Source organism: Heterodontus francisci, chromosome 28, assembly GCF_036365525.1.
Source record: "Heterodontus francisci isolate sHetFra1 chromosome 28, sHetFra1.hap1, whole genome shotgun sequence".
NCBI lineage: Eukaryota > Metazoa > Chordata > Chondrichthyes > Heterodontiformes > Heterodontidae > Heterodontus > Heterodontus francisci.
In genome coordinates this window covers 16101130-16121579 of record NC_090398.1, presented here as the reverse complement: position 1 = coordinate 16121579, position 20450 = coordinate 16101130, and the positions used below count along the sequence as shown (strand labels likewise).

Sequence of the window (20450 nt, the reverse complement as noted above, 5' to 3'; positions counted from 1 at the left end):
TGGAGTGCACCAGTAAATACGGGGTAAGTGGAGGTGAACGAGCAATTGAGAAATTGGGCAACGGCAACAATGATTGCAGAGTGTGAGAGTGTGTCTAACTTCAGTGAGACTGGGACACCAGCAGATGGAGCTGGTGAGAGTGTGACTAACTTCAGTGAGACATGGTCACCAGCAGATGGAGCTGGTGAGAGTGTGACTAACTTCAGTGAGACAGGGTCACCAGCAGATGGAGCTGGTGAGAGTGTGACTAACTTCAGTGAGACAGGGTCACCAGCAGGTGGAGATGGAGAGAGTGTGGCTAACTTCAGTGAGACAGGGACACCAGCAGATGGAGATGGTGAGAAGGGTGCGGAAACTGCAGTAGATGGAGCTGGTGAGAGTGTGACTAACTTCAGTGAGACAGGGACACCAGCAGGTGGAGATGGTGAGAGTGTGGCTAACTTCAGTGAGACAGGGACACCAGCAGATGGAGATGGTGAGAAGGGTGCGGTAACTGCAGTAGATGGAGCTGGTGAGAGTGTGACTAACTTCAGTGAGACAGGGACACCAGCAGGTGGTGATGGTGAGAGTGTGGCTAACTTCAGCGAGACAGGGACACCAGCAGATGGAGATGGTGAGAAGGGTGCAGGAACTGCAGTAGATGGAGCTGGTGAGACTGTGACTAACTTCAGTGAGACTGGGACACCAGCAGGTGGAGATGGTGAGAGTGTGGCTAACTTCAGTGAGACAGGGACACCAACAGGTGGAGATGGTGAGAAGGGTGCAGGAACTGCAGTCGATGGGGACCGCAGCAGATGGAGATGGTGAGTGTGTGACTAACTTCAGTGAGACAGGATCACCAACAGATGGAGATGGTGAGAGTGTGTCTAACTTCAGTGACACTGGGACACCAGCAGATGGAGCTGGTGAGAGTGTGACTAACTTCAGTGACACTGGGACACCAGCAGATGGAGCTGGTGAGAGTGTGACTAACTTCAGTGAGACAGGGTCACCAGCAGATGGAGATGGTGAGAGTGTGTGTAACTTCAGTGAGACTGGGATACCAGCAGATGGAGCGGGTGAGAGTGTGACTAACTTCAGTGAGACAGGGTCACCAGCAGATGGAGATGGTGAGAGTGTGTCTAACTTCAGTGCGACTGGGACACCAGCAGATGGAGCTGGTGAGAGTGTGTCTAACTTCAGTGACACTGGGACACCAGCAGATGGAGCTGGTGAGAGTGTGACTAACTTCAGTGAGATAGGGTCACCAGCAGATGGAGATGGTGAGAGTGTGTCTAACTTCAGTGAGACTGGGACACCAGCAGATGGAGCTGGTGAGAGTGTGACTAACTTCAGTGACACTGGAACACCAGCAGATGGAGGTGGTGAGAGAGTGACTAACTTCAGTGAGACAGGGTCAGCAGCAGATGGAGATGGTGAGAGTGTGTCTAACCTCAGTGAGACTGGGACACCAGCAGATGGAGCTGGTGAGAGTGTGACTAACTTCAGTGACACTGGGACTCCAGCAGATGGAGCTGGTGAGAGTGTGTCTAACTTCATTGACAATGGGACACCAGCAGATGGAGATGGTGAGAGTGTGTCTAACTTCAGTGACACTGGGACACCAGCAGATGGAGCTGGTGAGAGTGTGACTAACTTCAGTGAGACAGGGTCACCAGCAGATGGAGCTGTGAGAGTGTGACTAACTTCAGTCACACTGGGACACCAGCAGATGGAGCTGGTGAGAGTGTGTCTAACTTCAGTGACACTGGGACACCAGCAGATGGAGCTGGTGAGAGTGTGACTAACTTCAGTGAGACAGGGTCACCAGCAGATGAAGATGGTGAGAAGGGTGCAGTAACTGCAGTAGATGGAGCTGGTGAGAGTGTGACTAACTTCAGTGAGACAGGGACACCAGCAGGTGGAGATGGTGAGAGTGTGGCTAACGTCAGTGAGACAGGGACACCAACAGGTGGAGCTGGTGAGAGTGTGTCGAACTTCAATGAGACTGGGACACCAGCAGATGGAGATGGTGAGAGTGTGACTAACGTCAGTGAGACAGGGTCACCAGCAGATGGAGATGGTGAGAGTGTGTCTAACTTCAGTGAGACTGGGACACCAGCAGATGGAGCTGGTGAGAGTGTGACTAACTTCAGTGACACTGGGACACCAGCAGATGGAGCGGGTGAGAGTGTGACTAACTTCAGTGAGACTGGGTCACCAGCAGATGGAGATGGTGAGAGTGTGACTAACTTCAGTGACACTGGGACACCAGCAGATGGAGCTGGTGAGAGTGTGTCTAACTTCAGTGACACTGGGACACCAGCAGATGGAGCTGGTGAGAGTGTGTCTAACTTCAGTGACACTGGGACCGCAGCAGATGGAGCTGGTGAGTGTGTGACTAACTTCAGTGAGACTGGGTCACCAGCAGATGGAGATGATGAGAGTGTGACTAACTTCAGTGAGAGAGGGTCACCAGCAGATGGAGATGGTGAGAGTGTGACTAACTTCAGTGAGACAGGGTCACCAGCAGATGGAGATGGTGAGAGTGTGACTAACTTCAGTGAGACAGGGTCACCAGCAGATGGAGATGGTGAGAGTGTGACTAACTTCAGTGAGAGTGGGACACCAGCAGATGGAGATGGTGAGTGTGACTAACTTCAATGAGACTGGGACACCAGCAGATGGAGATGGTGAGAGTGTGACTAACTTCAGTGAGACTGGGACACCAGCAGATGGAGCTGGTGAGAGTGTGACTAACTTCAGTGAGACTGGGTCACCAGCAGATGGAGATGGTGAGATTGTGACTAACTTCCGTGAGACTGGGACACCAGCAGATGGAGATGGTGAGAGTGTGACTAACTTCAGTGAGACTGGGACACCAGCAGATGGAGATGGTGAGAGTGTGACTAACTTCAGTGAGACTGGGTCACCAGCAGATGGAGCTGGTGAGAGTGTGACTAACTTCAGTGAGACTGGGACACCAGCAGGTGGAGCTGGTGAGAGGGGGGGCTTGGCTGGGGGGTGGAACAGTAACCGCAGTCAGACAGGGACATTCCTGAAGCATGTCTGCTGGTTCTGGTTAGTTTATTCAAACCTCTCCATAAGCCTGTTGATGTATTACCTGATTATTGTTTCTAAAACATGACCCACCTTTGATGTTAAATTAATTGGAAAGTTGCCGCCTAAACTGCCCTGATACCCTTGCTTGAAAAGGGGTGCAACATTTGTCATTCTCCAGTCCGCTAGTATCCCCCCTAGGGAAGATCAGTAGATTATGACAAGACCTTATTCTATCTCCATTTCCACTTCCTTTAAAATCCATAGATGCAAACCATCCGGTCGAGGTGACCTCTGTAAGCAAAGCAGAGCAAGACTTTCTAGTACAGCTTCACACTGAACTTCTACCCTTTGCATTGTATCTGCTCACTTCGCTTCTACCAATAATTTCATTCAAATACTTCTTCACTGCATGAAAGATTCCAGCCTTGTCCTGCACCTCTAAGCTTATCTTCACCTCTTTGTCCCGAATAGGTCGCATTGCCTATCTTACTACTCACTTACTACTTACATGCTGGAGAAGAATTTTGGATTGCTTTTTATGTTGACTGCCATCCTATTCTTACATTCTCTCTTTGCCAGTTTACTTTCACCTTCACCTCCACTTTCAACTTAACATATTTGCCTTTGTTCTGACTTGAAGAATTCGCATGACATGCATCCTCATACGCCATCTTTTATTCATCATAATGAATATCTTCATCGTTACCCAAGGATCTCTGTTTTGGTTCCCTAATCTTTCGAAGAGAGCAGGCGTGTATGTCGCATAAACACTGGCATAGTCCAATTGGGCCGAATGTACTATTTCTGTGCTGTCGGTCCAATGTAATTCTACAATATGCTCGACACATGCCTGGTAATGTGCGTTTTATATTGGCAGAGAATGTTTCCCACATTTGGTATTATTCAATTTGCAGCAAATTAATAAATTGGACAGTAGTTTTATTTTACTGTAAATGAGGGTGCATGAACTTTGAGGTGGTCACTTCATTTCGGTTAAAAGTTGTGGGTAATCGCAGAAAGAGAGTGATGTAAAGTATAATATTTCTTATTGACAGGATTTTGAAAGTAGTGTTCCTCAAGAATCTCTTCTGGCACCTCAACTTTTCAGCCTGTGTAACACTAAATTGTATGAAGGTCCATACAGTTGTGTATTCAATTTTTGATGTGAGTCTAAGTTTGTGGGGGCAGCAATTAGTGCAGAGGGCAGCAGAAGGTGAAAGAGGAACATTGACACATGCAGTCAACGGGCAAAATAAAGGCAAATGTTGTTCAATTGACAAGTGTCAGGTCATTCACTTTGTTATCAAGAAAGAGAAATCATTTTTTGACTAAATTTTGAGGTGCAAGGGGAAATTAGAGCAGCAAATATTTTGAGAGTCCAGATACTCAAGTACTACAAATGTAAACAGCTAGAAAGATAAATCCTCAAACACGAATGAACTGTTGAGCTCTATATGAAGGGGAATGGCATACGAAGAATAACTTAGTGATTCACTGCTGTGTGCACAGACATTTAAGAGACAGGTATGGAGAGAGAAACATCGGGAGAGAGGCAGAGGGAATATCCTCCATTTGAGGATATTCCACTGTGGAAGCCATTAAACCATCATGATATTGGTTGTGGGCATTTCGAAAGCTATGGCCCCGGTTATGGAGCTCTGTGCTAATGGAAATATGTCCTCCCTATCCACTCTATCGAGGCCCCTCGTAATGTTATGCATCTCATCTCAATCTCAGGTTTCTGAAAGCAGATTCCATATTAACTTTCAAAAGACAATCGGATCAAAACTTCAATTACTCTGAGTTATAGTAGAGAAGATACCAGCACAGAGAGAGAAGTGAGAGATAGAGAGATGTCATAACGTTTGTGATGCAACATTGAACACAACTTATATCGAGAGTTCTTATTTGTAAATGATTGTTTGAGTTTTATTTGATGCTGTTGTTTATTAAAACATTACCATTAATCACTCAAAACAATTTTCCAAACAGCAACCAGTTTAATGTTACAAGTGTTTACATAGTAGGGAAATAGCCATTTAACACAAATTGTATTGAATTTATTTTATTAAGCATCCCAAGTTTGCAGAAAGTGAACTCCTGAAACTTTTGGAAGCTTTCAAACTCTCAGGAACACAGAATATAACATCAGCAATGACTCAGCAGTTCCATCTGCTGGTGTCCCTCTCTCACTGCAGTTACTGCCCCCTCTCACCATCTCCATCTGCTGGTGTCCCTCTCTCACTGCAGTTACTGTCACCCTCTCACCATCTCCATCTGCTGGTGTCCCTCTCTCACTGCAGTTACTGTCCCCCTCTCACCATCTCCATCTGCTGGTGTCTCTTTCTCACTGCGGTTACTACCCCCTCCCACCATCTCCATCTGCTGGTGTCCCTGTCTCACTGCAGTTACTGCCCCTCTCACCATCTCCATCTGCTGGTGTCCCTGTCTCACTGCAGTTACTGCCCCACTCACCATCTCCTTCTGCTGGTGTCCTTGTCTCACTGCAGTTACTGCCCCTCTCACCATCTCCATCTGCTGGTTTCTGTTTCTCACTGCAGTTACTGCCCCACTCACCATCTCCATTTGCTGGTGTCCCTGTCTCACTGCAGCTACTGCCCCTCTCACCATAATTGGGTTTGATTAGTTTTGGATTTCGAACCTGACAGTTTGATTCTTCAGTGGGTAGATCCATGCTGACATCACTTTTAATTTTCTTGTGATTTTCACAAGTGTGGTTTACTTTAGGGTATGTTACCTTCCCTTTCCCTTTTACTGCAGAGTTAAGTGTTTTCCTAATCTGCCCCCTGTCCTCTGAGTCACTACAGCTCACATGTGCTTGTCCGGCAAACACTGCATGCCCCTCTGGTAGTTTAACAATGTGAGACATCTCCCTCACAGCTTTCCCGTTTGGGAACATTCCTCGCCCTAATTTAATCTTTTAAAAAAAGTTTCAGCTAACCATATCTCCAGTACCTTTCCTTCAAATTGTGTGGGGTTTTTTTTTATTTTAAGTGCTTGAAATGTTTTTGGCTCTATCTGTGCCTTTTTAAAATTCCACAGGCTCCATTTCCCCATGTGGGACATTTGGGACTTTCCCAGCCCCCTGCAGCTGTACAGAATTTTGTTTGCTTCCCTCAGTTTCTCCAGTCTCCCTGGACTGTTCCGGACCCTCCGGGTTACAATACTGTGTTTCCTACCAAGTCAATGCCCAGCAATAGATCTAGCCCCTGCATGGGTAAGCTCAGAATGATTCCGACTGTCACTACCCCAGTGATCAACTTCCTCTGCAGCTAAATTTTAACTAAGTGAACCTTCAAGCATTTGCCAGAAAGCCCTTTTTTACTAATATTTGGTATTTGTTCTGCTTTCTGGTGGCATTTCTGTCAGTTTGGATGCCAGTAGTGTTTGACAACAACCACTATCCTCCAGGATGGTCATCTCCCTGCCTGGGACAATTCTGGTGTGTGTCACATTACTGACAGAGAAGAAGATGGCAGTGCAAAAGGCCGATGGGAGGAAGATGTGTTATCACTTTACTGATGGAAGCCTAATCACACCTTCTCAATGAGGCACAGGCAAAGCATCACCAGATTATTTATTGTGATAAGTGTCGTGCACCCAGAAAGGTCAGTACGTTGGTGTGGCAGGATGTCACAGAGGCTGAGACTGACAACCACTTAAACCGTGGAGAAATGTACAGATCTCTAAAATGTGTTTATTTAAGATTTGTTAACATGTCAGTGAAAGGAATCATTTGCTTTGGGTGGCGTTGTCAGGGTCAAATGAAGTCCAGCAGTTGTGAAATTCATTTGCTAATGGAGACAAGCCTTGCTAGGTGTTTGTAACAATCCCTTACCTGTACCCTACAGAGTGGAGGCGTAAAACTGCTTTCAGTTCCTGTCTGTAAACCACCCGCTGCTGGGCAAGTCTTTGGCGCAAGTGCGGTCATGGAACAGAGGATGGTGTAGGAGGCAGTAGGGAGCCAGTCGTCACGCACATTTTGTAAGAGTGACATGCAGATTCAGATTAGAGGACACGGTTTTGATGTTTGGGATTGAGAGAGTGTTGGTGCTGTGTAATTTATCAATATTTGTATTGCTCAGTGAGAGTTTGTGTTTTATTTCAGCCTGTCGTTGCTGTATTTTTGGATTAGACCGCAGTCATTCAAAAATATTCTAATTAATTTTACTAACATGAAACATTTTAACCTTCCAACACTTTACAAACTAGAAAATAGTTATTTAATACAAATTGCATTAACAGTCTTACACCCAGTAGCTTCAGTTTACAGAAGATTCGTCAGAACTCTTTCAATGAACATTTGCTGAAATAATAAAATTTCACTTCTTTCACTTTCAATCCACATTGTTCTTTCTTTGATTTCCTGGGGGAGGGAGAGGGATTTTGTCCTCCCCACACTCCCAAAGCACCAGCCTCCAGCAGCTCTCCAGCCACCCTGGACAGTGTTGAGGGAGCTTTACTCTGTATCTAACCCCCCTGCTGTACCTGTCCTGGGAGGGTTTGATGGGGACAGTATAGAGGGAGCTTTACTCTGTATCTAACCCCCGTACTGTACCTGTCCTGGGAGTGTTTGATGGGACAGTGTAGAGGGAGCTTTACTCTGTATCTAACCCCCGTACTGTACCTGTCCTGGGAGTGTTTGATGGGGACAGTGTAGAGGGAGCTTTACTCTGTATCTAACCCCGTACTGTACCTGTCCTGGGAGTGTTTGATGGGGACACTGTAGAGGGAGCTTTGCTCTGTATCTAACCCCCGTACTGTCCCTGTCCTGGGAGTGTTTGATGGGGACAGTATAGAGGGAGCTTTACTCTGTATCTAACCCCCGTACTGTACCTGTCCTGGGAGTGTTTGATGGGGACAGTGTAGAGGGAGCTTCACTGTCAGAGAGTCAGTACTGAGGGAGTGCTGCACTGTCAGAGGGTCCGTACGGAGGGAGTGCTGCACTGTCAGAGGGTCAGTACTAAGGGAGTGCTGCACAGTCGGAGGTTCAGTACTGAGGGAGTGCTGCACTGCCGGATGTGCCGTCATTCGGATGAGAGATTAAACCGAGGGCCTGTCTGCCCTCTCAGGTGGATGTAAAAGATCCCACGGCCATCACTGGAAGAACAGGGGGAGAGGGGAGAGCGTTCTCCCCTGGTGTCCTGGAGCCAATATTTATCCCTCTATCAACATCACTGAACACTGATGATCTGATCATATCACACAGCTGTTTGCCGAATCTGCCCTGCTTCCTGCATTAGAATGGTGGCCACACTTTATAAACTAATTCCTTGGCTGGAAAGCAGTTTGGGACGTCCTGAGGGAGCAAAGGGACCTAAGGAAATGCAATTCTGTCACTCTTCTTGAACTACTGCAGTCCATGTTGGGTAGGTACACCCACAGTGCTGTTAGGAAGGGAATTCCAGGATTTTGACCCAGCGACAGTGAAGGAACGGCGATATAGTTCCAAGTCAGGATGGTGTGTGACTTGGAGGAGAACTTGCAGGTGATGGTGTTCCCATGTATTTGCTGCCCTTGTCCTTCTAGTTGGTAGAGGTTGTGGGTTTGGAAGGTGCTGTTGAATCAGGGTTGGTTTAGAGCGTGGAGCAGCACGGAGTGGAGTTAGGGAGTGGAGACACTGATAGATGGGGAACATCTGGAGGGGAGCAAGTAGATGGGGAACATCTGGAGGGGAGCAAGTAGATGTGGAACCCTGGAGGGGAGCAAGTAGATGGGGAACATCTGGAGGGGAGCAAGTAGATGTGGAACCCTGGAGGGGAGCAAGTAGATGGGGAACATCTGGAGGGGAGCAAGTAGATGGGGAACATCTGGAGGGGAGCAAGTAGATGGGGAACATCTGGAGGGGAGCAAGTAGATGGGGAACATCTGGAGGGGAGCAGGGTCCACAGGAAAATCGGGCAAGGACAGGAAATTGAGAAAGAAAGAGAGAAAACACAAAGGGGAGCAAGGCCACTGGGAACAGATTGAGGGACTAGGGGAAACATGGAGGGGCTGTTCGACCGGGATGGAGGAAAAGAGAGGTGGGAGGGTATGGGATGAAGCCTCCTCATAGGGCTAACCACGGCCATGGTCGGAAGATCAGACTCTCATGGAGAGAGGGAGCAATCCCTAGGGGAGAATGGGGAGAGGAGAGAGAGAGAATGTCAGGAAATCGACACAGCATCTTAACCAATCCCACATCACACACCCACCCCGCATTCACACTCCTCCCCCATCACAGACTCTCAGCCTCATTCACCCACACAGTCCCCCAGAGGTAAATATACCCTACAAAGAGGTGGCAGGAGCTTCCGAGGGCACCTGGGACACTCACCGCTATCCAATCGCGGCTTCCTCTCGCCCTCTTCGCCAACATGCAGCGCAGACTGGAGCTGGGGAGAGTCACTGGACCCGCTGCATGTCCTGACCCTCTCATCCCAGGTCCTCTGAGGCAGCTGAAAGGGAGTGAACTGAGTGTGTTAGATCGGTGGGGACGAGGGAGGTGGAAGAGGTTGTGGAGTGACAGGAAACAGGATCCCACCCGGAGAATTCTCCACCTCTGCTGAAAAGTTGAGTTTTCCTCTACAGTCCAATCTCCACCCCGCCAATCCCCCTCCCTTTAACCTCCACCCCTCCAATCCCCCTCCCTTTAACCTCCACCCCTCCAATTACCCTCCCTTTAATCTCCACCCCTCCAATCCCCCTCCCGTCCAACCCTTTCCCCCCAGTTCCTCGCCTCTCCAACCATCTCCCCACCTATCCCCTCTGCTCCAATCCCATGCCCTAAGTTCCCCTCCTTCTAATTCACCTCCCATCCAACAGCATTCACCTCAAATTCCCTCCCCTCTAATTCCATCCACATTCAATTCACCTCCCCTTTAATCCCCCCTCCCACCCCCCACCACCCCAATCCCTTTCTCTCGAATTCTCTCGAATGCAGTACCGTCCAATTTATATCCCACACCCTCCAGTCTCCTCCTCCACTCTCTCCCCTCTTTTCTCCTCACCGCTGCTCCTCAATCCTCTGCTCCCCTCCACTCTCCTCACCTTGCCTCTAATTCACTCTCATCCCATCTCCCCAATCCCTCTCATCCCATGTCCCCTCTGATGTCAACTCATCCCCTCCCCTCATCCTGCCTTTCCCCTCCCCTCTCCTCGCCTCCCCTTCTATCCTGTCCTTCAACTCTCCTTGCCTTCCCTTCCTTGCTTCTCCTCCCTTCGCCTCTGCTACAATTCCCTCTCCTTCAATCTCCCCTTCACTTTCCCTCCCCTCCTGCCCTGCTCCTCAGCTCCCTCTCTTCTCATCCTCTTCCCTCACTTCCCCTCTTCTTCCCTCCTATCCACTCCTTCCCCTTTTCTCTCTTCACTCTCCTCCCTTCCTGCCTCCCTCACCCGCCTTCCCCTCACCTCCCTTCCCATCACATTGTCTGTCCTCTGCTGTCTCTCCTCTCGGCCCCTGCCCCTCCTCTACTTCCCCTTTCCTCCTCTCTCTCCTTACCTCTTCTACCCACCCACTCATGCTCCCCTCCAATCTCCCCTTCCTCTACTCCACTCAACTCCTCTTGCCTCCCCTCTCCTCCCCTCCCCAATCTCTCCTCCTCTCTCATCCCCTCATATTTCTTCCCCTCTTCTTTGCTCCCCTCCCATACATTCCCCTCCATCTGCTTTCCTCCTCCTTTGCTCCCCCATCCCTTCTCCTTTCCTCCACTCCCCTCTCCCCCTCTCTCATCCCCTCCCCTCTCCCCCTCCATTCTTCTCACCTACCCTCCCCCTCTTCCACTCTCTCCTATCCCCTCCTTTCCCTCCTCCCACTGCCCTTTCCTCCCCTCACCCCTCCACTTCTGTCTCCTCCCCTCTCTTCTCGCCTGCGCCCCCTGGGAGAGTAGCAATACCCACTGACCTGTGACTGGACAGTGTCTGCTGCCTGCGGTAGTGGGCCAGGGGCAGTGCCCATCTGTCTAATGCTCGAGGGCAGGTACCAGAGCGGGCAGCTGTACATCACCATCTTACTGAAATTGAACTTGTATGTGAATCGTTTCCCTTTGATTTTGTGAAGAATCCGTTTCTTGTAGTAATACCTGGGAAAGAGAGGAAAGAGAGGAGAGAGTCAGTCAACGAGAGAAATGGAGAGATAGAGAAAGAGACAGACAGAGAGAGGCAGAGAGTGAGCGAAAGAGGAAGATGGAGAGAGGGAAAATGAGAGTTGAAGACAGAGAGAGACGGGGAGTCAGAGACAGTGTACTGTAATGGAGAGATAGATCGAGGAAGAGAGGGAGTGAGAAGTGGAGAGAGAGATTGGGTGTGGGGAGTGAAAGGCCGTGAGATGGAAATTAAATGAAAGTTTAAAGTCTCACGAAACTGTAATTATTTTTCTCCTCGGCTTAAAAACAACAGTGTGCCTTTAAGACAGAGAGAGAAGCTTCTGGATTTCTGAGGCACGGTGTGCCACAGCTGCATTTTGTTACCTAGGCCACAGCAGGAGAGAGAGGTCACATGGCATAATATTTCAATTTGGCTGTGTATGAAACTGGCAAGAACCGGCTGAAACCAGTTTTGAGAGACTCTTCAGTGAGGCATGCTGCTGAAGAAAAGAGCTGCCTATTCTCTCTCAGCAGAAATTATGCAAGTATCTACAGACCTAGTTAATTGCTAAGGAGGAAAAAAGCCTATTTTTGAAGAGACCATTTGTATTACTAAAGATAGCAAAACTCCTGTTATCGAGTCATAGAGTCATACAGCATAGAAACAGGCCCTTCGGCCCTCCGTGTCCATGCCGACCATAATGTCTATCTATACTAATCCCACCTGCCTGCATTAGTTCCATATCCTTCTATGCCTTGCTCATTCAAGTACCTGTCCAGATGCCTCTTAAATGTTGCTACTGTTCCTGCCTCCACCACCTCCTCCGGCAGCTCATTCCAGATACCCACTATTCTTTGTGTGAAAAATTTGCCCCTTTGATCCTCTTTAAACCTCCTCCCTCTCACCTTAAATCTATACCCTCTAGTTTTAGTCACCCCTACCATGGGAAACAGACTCTGGCTATCTACCCTATCTATGCCTCTCGTAATTTTATATACCTCTATCATGTGTCCTCTCAGCCTCCTTCGCTCCAGGGAAAACAGACCCAGCCTATCCAATCTCTCTTTATAACTCAAGCCCTCCAAACCAGGCAACAGCTTGTGAATCTTTTCTGCACCCTCTCTAGCTTAATCACATCTTTCCTGTAGTGCGGTGACCAGAACTGCACACAGTACTCCAAATGCGGCCTAACCAATGTTATGTACATCTGTAACATGACGTCCCAACTCTTGTACTCAATGCCTCGGCCGATGAAGGCAAGCATGCCATATGCCTTCTTCACCACCCTGTCTACCTGTGTATCCACTTTCAGGGAACTATGTACTTGCACCCCAAGGTCTCTCTGCTCAACAACACTCCCCAGGGCCCTGCCATTCACTGAATATGTCCTGCCCTGGTTTAACTTCCCAAAATGCATCACTTCACACTTGCCTGCATTAAATTCCATTTGCCAATCCCTTGCCCACTTTCCCAGTTGATCTATATCCTGTTGTAACCTTAGACAACCTTCCTCACTGTCCACTATACCACCAATTTCGGTGTCATCTGCAAACTTACTAATCATGCCCCTTACATTCACATCCAAGTCATTAATAGATATGACAAACAACAGAGGGCCCAGCACTGATCCCTGCGGCACACCACTGGTCACCGGCCTCCAATCTAAAAAACAACCCTCCACTACCACCCTCTGCCTCCTATCACCAAGCCAATTTTGTATCCAATTTACTAGCTCACCCTGGACCCCATGTGTTTGAACCTTCTGGACCAGCCTACCATGCAGAACCTTGTCAAAGGCCTTGCTAAAGTCCATGGAGACAACGTCCATCGCCCTGCCCTCGTCAATCCTCTTGGTCACCTCCTCAAAAAACTCAATCAAATTCATGAGACATGATTTCCCACGCACAAAGCCATGTTGAATATCCCTAATCAGACCTTGCCTTTCCAAATACATATAAATCCTGTCTCTCAGAATCCCTTCCAATAACTTTCCCACCTCTGATGTAAGGCTCACCGGCCTGTAGTTCCCTGGCTTATCCCTGCTGCCCTTCTTAAATAAAGGCACAACATTAGCTATCCTCCAGTCTTCCGGTACCTCACCCGTGGCTAACAATGATACAAAAATCTCTGCCAGGGTCCCAGCAATCTCCTCCCTTGCTTCCCATAGCATCCTAGGATACACTTGGTCAGGCCTGGGGATTTATCCACCTTAATGCACTTCAAAACCTCCAACACCTCCTCCTTTGTAATGTTGATATGCTCCAGGATATCGCTGTTCCCTCCCTTGAACTCACTAGCTTCCATGACATTCTCCAAGGTAAATACAGACGAGAAATATTCATTTAAGTCCTTGACCGTGGCTCCACACATAGATTGCCACACTGATCCTTAAGGGGACCTGCTCTCTCCCTAGCTACCCTTTTACTCTTAATATACTTATAGAATCTTATGAGATTCTCCTTTATCTTATCTGCCAAGGAAATCTCATGGCCCCTTTTTACGCCCCTAATTTCCTTCTCAAGTATACTCCTACATCCTCTATATTCCTCGAGGGACTCGCTTGATCCCAGCTGCCTATACCTGACATATGCCTCCTTCTTTGTCCTGACCAGACCCTCAATATCCCTCGTCAACCATGGTTGCCTAAACATGTCAGCATTGCCCCTCCATCTAACAGGAACATGCCGGCCCTGAACTCTTCCTATCTCACTTTTAAAAGCCTCCCACTTGCCAGATGTCCCTTTACCTGCAAACAGCCTCTCTCATTCAACTTTTGAGAGTTCCTGTCTGATGCCATCAAAATTAGCCTTCCCCCAATTTAAGATTTCAACCTGAGGGCCAGTCCTATCCTGTTCCATAACTATCTTGAAGCTAATAGAGTTATGGTCACTGGTCCCAAAGTGCTCCCCCACTAACACATCAACCACCTGCCCATCCTCATTTCCTAAGAGGAGGTCGAGTGTAGCCCCTTCTCTACTAGGGCCATCCACATACTGCTTCAGAAAACTATCCTGGACACACTTAACAAATTCTTCCCCATCTGATCCCTTAGCACTAAGGCAGTCCCAGTCAATATTAAGGAAGTTAAAATCACCTACTATTACAACCCTATAATTCCGGCACCTATCTGTGATTTCCCTACATATATGCTCCTCCAATTCCCTCTGACTACTGGGGGGCCTGTAGTATAATCCCATCAAAGTGATCACCCTTTCTTATTTCTAAATTCTACCCATATGGCCTCACTGGACGTTCCCCCCGGGATATCCTCTCTCAGTACTGCCATGATGTCCTCCCTAATCAATAGTGCAACTCCCCCTCCTCTCTTACCTCCACCTCTGTCACACCAGAAGTATCGGTACCCTGGAACATTGAGCTGCCAGTCCCGCCCATCCCTCAACCACGTTTCCGTAATAGCTATAATATCACAATCCCATGTACCGATCCATACTCTGAGTTCATCTGCCTTACCTGTAAGGTTTCTTGCATTAAAGTAAATGCAGTTTAGTCTACCAGACCTTCCACGCTCCCTGTCCTGCCCCTGCCCGGCCTGCCGACTGGACTTGCTTGCTTTAATCTCTACATTTGCCTCAACTATCTCATCTGAGAGACTACTACTTTGGATCCCACCCCCCTGCAAGACCAGTTTAAACCCTCCCAAGTATTACCAGCAAACCTCCCCGAAGGATATTGGTCCCCTTCCAGTTCAGATGCAACCCGTCCCTCTTGTACAGGTCACCTCTGCACCAGAAGAGATCCCACTGATCCAAGTAGCTAAAGCCCTCCCGCCTACACCAGCTCTTCAGCCATGCATTCATTTGCCTAATCCTCCTATTCCTACCCTCACTAGCACGTGGCACAGGGAGTAATCATGAGATTACAACCTTGGAGATCCTGCTTTTTAACCTTCTGCCTAACTCCCTATATTCACTTTGCAGGACCTCATCTCTCTTCCTGCCTATGCCGTTAGTATCAATATGGACCACGACCTCTGGCTGCTCACCCTCCCCTTTCAGAATGTCCTGCAGCTGCTCCGAGACATCCTTGACCCTAGCAGCAGGGAGGCAACATACCATCCTGGAGTCTCGTTTGTGGCCACAGAAACACCTATCTGCACCCCTTACAGTAGAATCCCCTATCACTATAGCTCTTCCACCCCTTTTCCTCCCCTGCTGTGCAGCAGATCCCTCTATGGTGCCACGAACTTGGCTGTTGCTGCTTTCCCCTGGGTTGTCAACCCCCCCAAAAGTATCCAAAGCAGTATATCTGTTTGAGAGGGGGATGGCCACAGGGGACTCCTGCACTCCCTGCCTGCGCCTACTACTCCGTCTGGTGGTCACCCATCCCTTTTCTGCCTGTGCAGCCATTACCTGCGGTGTGACCACCTCACTAAACGTGCTATCCATGACTTCCTCAGCATCGCGGATGCTCCACAGTGAATCCACCCGCAGCTGCAGTTCCATAATGCGGGTAGCCAGCAGCTGCAGATGGATACACTTCCTGCACACATGGTCACCAGAGACACTGGAAGCCTCCCTGATTTCCCACATAGCGCAGGAGGAGCATATCACGGGGCTGAGCTCTCCTGTCATGACTTACCCATAGATTAATTAGTTACTCCCTGAATTAAAAAATACTAATTACACTAGGGGCCTTGTTCTACCCACTCCAATCTAAAGTCCTTAAATTAAAACACTTTAGTAGTACTCAGCCTATCACCAGAGGTTTTCTTTTCAACTTCAACTGGAAGTTTTTCAACTTCCAACTTCAAGATTGAATCTTTCTTGACTGATTGTGTTTGTGGAATTCGAAGTTTCGACTGAGATACTGTTAGTTTTAAAATTCAAGTTGACCTATTGCTGTGCTCATCGTTGAAAGAACTGTTTGATGCCTGCTGCAGCCAAAGTGTATTGAATACCTATTAAGAACAGACTATTTCATCAAAACTAGGTGGAGGCTTCGAGTAACATTTGATTATTTTCACATTAGAATACCTCACCCATTATGAACATAACTTGCATAGACTTTCGTATTTATTTATTCTGAAGAAACGGCAAATTCTTAAAACATAGTTTCTTTTTTAAAGAGACCAGTTAACCATGATTTTTGAATATATGTGTGCATATGGGGGAGTTAGGTTAAAATAGGAAATTGTAAAGTCTTTAGACATAGGTTTATCTTAGTAATGTTTAAGATTTAGTTTTAATAAATAATTAATTTGTTGTTGTCTAAAGATACCTGGTTTGCTCTGTTTTATTCTGCTGGTTACTAGAGTGGTTAATTTGCCTGTTTTCCAGTTGGGTGGGAAAACTTTAATAATATGCTGCGACCTGTGGAGTGCCGGGACTGAATTGACAGTGCATTGACCCCGCCTCAGTCTTAATAACAGAGAGGTGGAGGGATAGGGTGACAAACCGAGGGGGAGAGAGGGAAAGAGTGAGAGACAGAGAGAGAGATGGGGGGAGGGAGGGAGAGAGAGAGAACAGAGAGGGTTGCACTGGAGCATCACGAGAAATCAGCTCTTTACCTGAGGGCCCGGCTGAGCTTGTCATAGTTCATCTGAGGTTTACACTTCCTCATTCCCCACAGACGGGCCACCTCATCGGGATCCTTGATGACAAACTCTCCGTAATCTCCCTGCCAGGCGATGACATCTCGATATTCCTCCTTCCGGAGCAGGTCCAGGATGAAGTGCCAGAGCTGGACTTGGCGACTGCCAGGGCTGGAGTCAGTCTTGCAGGCCCAGGTTGGGTAGGCCAAGCCTAGAAAACAGGCCCAAAAACAAAAAGAACAGAGACACAGAGTTTGGAGTTCGGCCGAGCCTGGGGAAATGGGCCCGAAATATAGAACAGAAACACAGAGTTAAAAACAGAATTAGCTGAAATGATTTTGAGGGAGGGCTCTAACACCTTCTAATCAAAAAGGCCCAGGTCCCATCACCCCTGGTTCCTCTCTGAGTGGGTAGAAATCCTGTTTAGACTGCACTCGAAGTATTGTGCACAGTAGTTCTGGGAACAACACCTTAGAAAGGATATATTGTCCTTTGAAGGAAGGCAGTGTAGATTCACCAGAGTGATATCTGGATTGCAAGGTCTAAATTACAAAGAGAGATGGCATGAATGGGGGTTGTATTCCCTCTAATTTAGAAGGTTAAGGGGGTGATTTGATGGGAGTTTTCAAGATATTAAGGGGAACAGATAGGGTCGATAGAGATAAATTATTTCTACTTACTGGGGAGTCTCGGACTAGGAGGCAGAGTTTAAAAAGTAGAGCCATATATTTCAGGAGTGAAATTCAGAAACATTTCCACACACAAAGGGAGGTAGAATTTTGGAATTCTCTTCCACAAATGGACAACAGTGTTAGACCAATTCATTTTAAACCTGAGATCATTTGAGATTCACTGCTGGATCTGGCACAGGAAAATGAGGCGTGTGTGTGTGTGGGGAGCCCTTGGGTAAGAGTGATCATCGCGTCATAAGGCTCAGGCCTGTCATGCAGAAAAGCAAGGAATGACACAAGGTAGAACGACTAGATTGAAGAGGGCTAATTTCAATGGGATGAGAGGGGATCTGGTCGTGGTAGAATGGAACCAAAGACTGGCAGGAAAAATTGTATCGGAACAATGGGTGATCTTTAAGGAAGAGATGCTTCAGGTACAGGTTAGGACGATTCCAATAAGGGTGAAAGGGAGAGGAACCAAAAACAGGGCTCCTTGGATGTCGAGGGTAGATAGAGATTATGATGAAACAAGAAAAAGAGGGCGTGTGATGCATGTCAGGTGACCCCTTCAAGTGAGAACCAGGCCATATACAATAAGTTTAGAGGGGAGATGGAGAAGAAAATCAGACTGGCAAAGAGAGAATATGAAAATAGAATGGAGTCAATATAAAAGGAAACCCAAAGATCTTATATCAGCGTGTATATAGTAAGCGAGTAGTGAGAGGTGGAGTGGGGCCTATCAGGGACAAAGAAGGTACTGGAATATCTGGTTATGCTTCAGTAAAGTCACCTGGTTGGGATGGCTTGCATCCCAAGTTGCAAAAGGAAGTGGGGCTGGAGATACTGCAAGGGCTTGTCATAATCTTCCAATCTTCCCTGGATCAGGGGGGAGATGCCAGAGGATTGGAGAATGGTAAATGTAACATCATTATTCAAGAAAGGACGAGGCAATATATACTTAATGGGCACAGTTGTAAAGAGAGTGAAGGAACAGAGGGACCTGGGGGTGCAGGTGCATAGATCTTTGAACGTGGCAGGACATATTGAGAGAGTGTTTAGTAAAGCATAGAGTCATAGAGTTATACAGCACAGAAACAGGCCCTTCGGCCCATCGTGTCTGTGCTGGCCATGCTGCACCCAACTATTCTAATCCCATTTTCCAGTACTTGGCCTGTAGCCCTGTATGCTATGGCGTTTCAAGTGTTCATCTAAATACTTCTTAAATGTTGTGAGGGTTCCTGCCTCTACCACCTCTTCAGGCAGTGCATTCCAGATACCAACCACCCTCTGGGTGAAAAAATGCTTCCTCAAATCTCCCCCAAACCTCCTGCCCCTTACCTTAAATCTATGCCCCCTAGTTCTTGACCCCTCTGCTAAGGGAATAAGTTTCCTCCTATCTAACCTATCAATGCCCCTCCATAATCTTGTACACCTCAATCATGTCCCCCCTCAACCTTCTCTGCTCCAAGGAAAGCAACCCTAGGCTTTTCAGTCTTTCTTCATAGCTGAAATACTCCAGCCCAGGCAACATCCTGGTGAATCTCCTCTGCACCCTCTCCAGTGCAATCACATCCTTCCTATAGTGTGGTGCCCAGAACTGTACACAGTACTCCAGCTGTGGCCTAACTAGTGTTTTATACAGCTCCATCATAACCTCCCTGCTCTTATATTCTATGCCTCGGCTAATAAAGGCAAGTATCCCATATACCTTCCTAACCACCTTATCTACCTGTGCTGCTGCCTTCAGTGATCTAGGGACAAGTACACCAAGGTCTCTCTGACCTTCTGTACTTCCTAGGGTCTGACCATCCATTGTATATTCCCTTGCCTTGTTAGTCCTCCCAAAATACATCACCTCACACTTCTCAGGATTAAATTCCATTTTCTACTGCTCCGCCCATCTTACCAGCCCATCTATATCATCCTGTAATCTCAGGCTTTCCTCCTCACTATTTACGACACCACCAATTTTCATATCATCTGCAAACTTACTGATCATACCTCCTATATTCACGTCTAAATCATTAATGTACACTACAAACAGCAAGGGCCCCAGCACCGATCCCTGTGGTACACCACTGGTCACAGGCTTCCACTCGCAAAAACAACCCTCGACCATCACCCTCTGCCTCTTGCCACTCAGACAATTTTGGATCCAATTTGGCAAAGTGCCCTGGATCCCATGGGCTCTTACCTTCTTAACCAATCTCCTATGTGGGACCTTATCAAAAGCCTTCCTGAAGTCCATGTAGACTACATCAACTGCTTTACCCTCATCTACACATCTAGTCACCTCCTCAAAAAATTCAATCAAGTTAGTTAGACACGATCTCCCCCTGACAAAGCCTTGCTGACTATCCCTGATTAATCCCTGCCTCTCCAAGTGGAGATTAATCTTGTGCATCAGAATTTTTTCCAATATTTTCCCAACCACTGATGTTCGACTCACCCACCTGTAAGCAGTTGGTTTGTCCCTGATACCCTTCTTGAATAGTGGTATCACATTCGCTGTCCTCCAGTCCTCTGGCACCTCTCCCGTGGCCAGAGAGGATTTGAAAATTTGCGTCAGAGCCCCTGCTATCTCCTCCCTTGCCTCACATAACAGCCTGGGATACATCTCATCTGCGATGGGATCTTGGGCTTCATAAATAGAAGCATCGAGTACAAAAGCAGGGAAGTAATGCTGAACCTTTATAAAGCTCTGGTTAGGTCCCAACTACAGTATTGTGTCCAGTTCTGGTCACCACTCTTTAGGAAGGATGTGAGGGTCCTTGAGAGGGTGCAGAGGAGGTTGACCGGAATGGTTTCTGGGATGAGGGATTTTAGTTACAAGGTTAGGTTGGAAAAGCTGGGGTTGTTCCCCTGGGAGCAACTGCGATTGGGGGGAGATTCGATAGAGGTGTAGAAGATTATGACAGGTTCAGATAAGTTAGACAAAGAAAAACTGTTTCCATTAACTGATGGTACAAGGACTAGGAGACACAGATTGAAGGTTTTGGCCAAGAGATTCAGGGGTAATGTGAGTAAGAATGGTTTTTACACAGCGAGTGATAATGATCTGGAACTCACTGCCCACGAGGATGGTGGACGTCGCTCTGTCT

At 47.6% G+C, this 20450-nt stretch overlaps 1 protein-coding gene across 1 annotated transcript in view; it reads right to left on the bottom strand.

Moving 5' to 3' along the window:
• Positions 1 to 6221: 6221 nt before the first annotated feature.
• Positions 6222 to 20450, bottom strand: part of LOC137385232 (ETS domain-containing transcription factor ERF-like) — a 14843-nt gene continuing 614 nt past the window's right edge. The window contains exons 2-4 of the mRNA XM_068060217.1: positions 16655 to 16889; positions 10946 to 11123; positions 6222 to 6335 (exon numbers count right to left, since the gene is read on the bottom strand). Coding sequence (XP_067916318.1) covers positions 6222 to 6335; positions 10946 to 11123; positions 16655 to 16889 — 527 coding nt within the window. The remainder of the gene's footprint in view (positions 6336 to 10945; positions 11124 to 16654; positions 16890 to 20450) is intronic.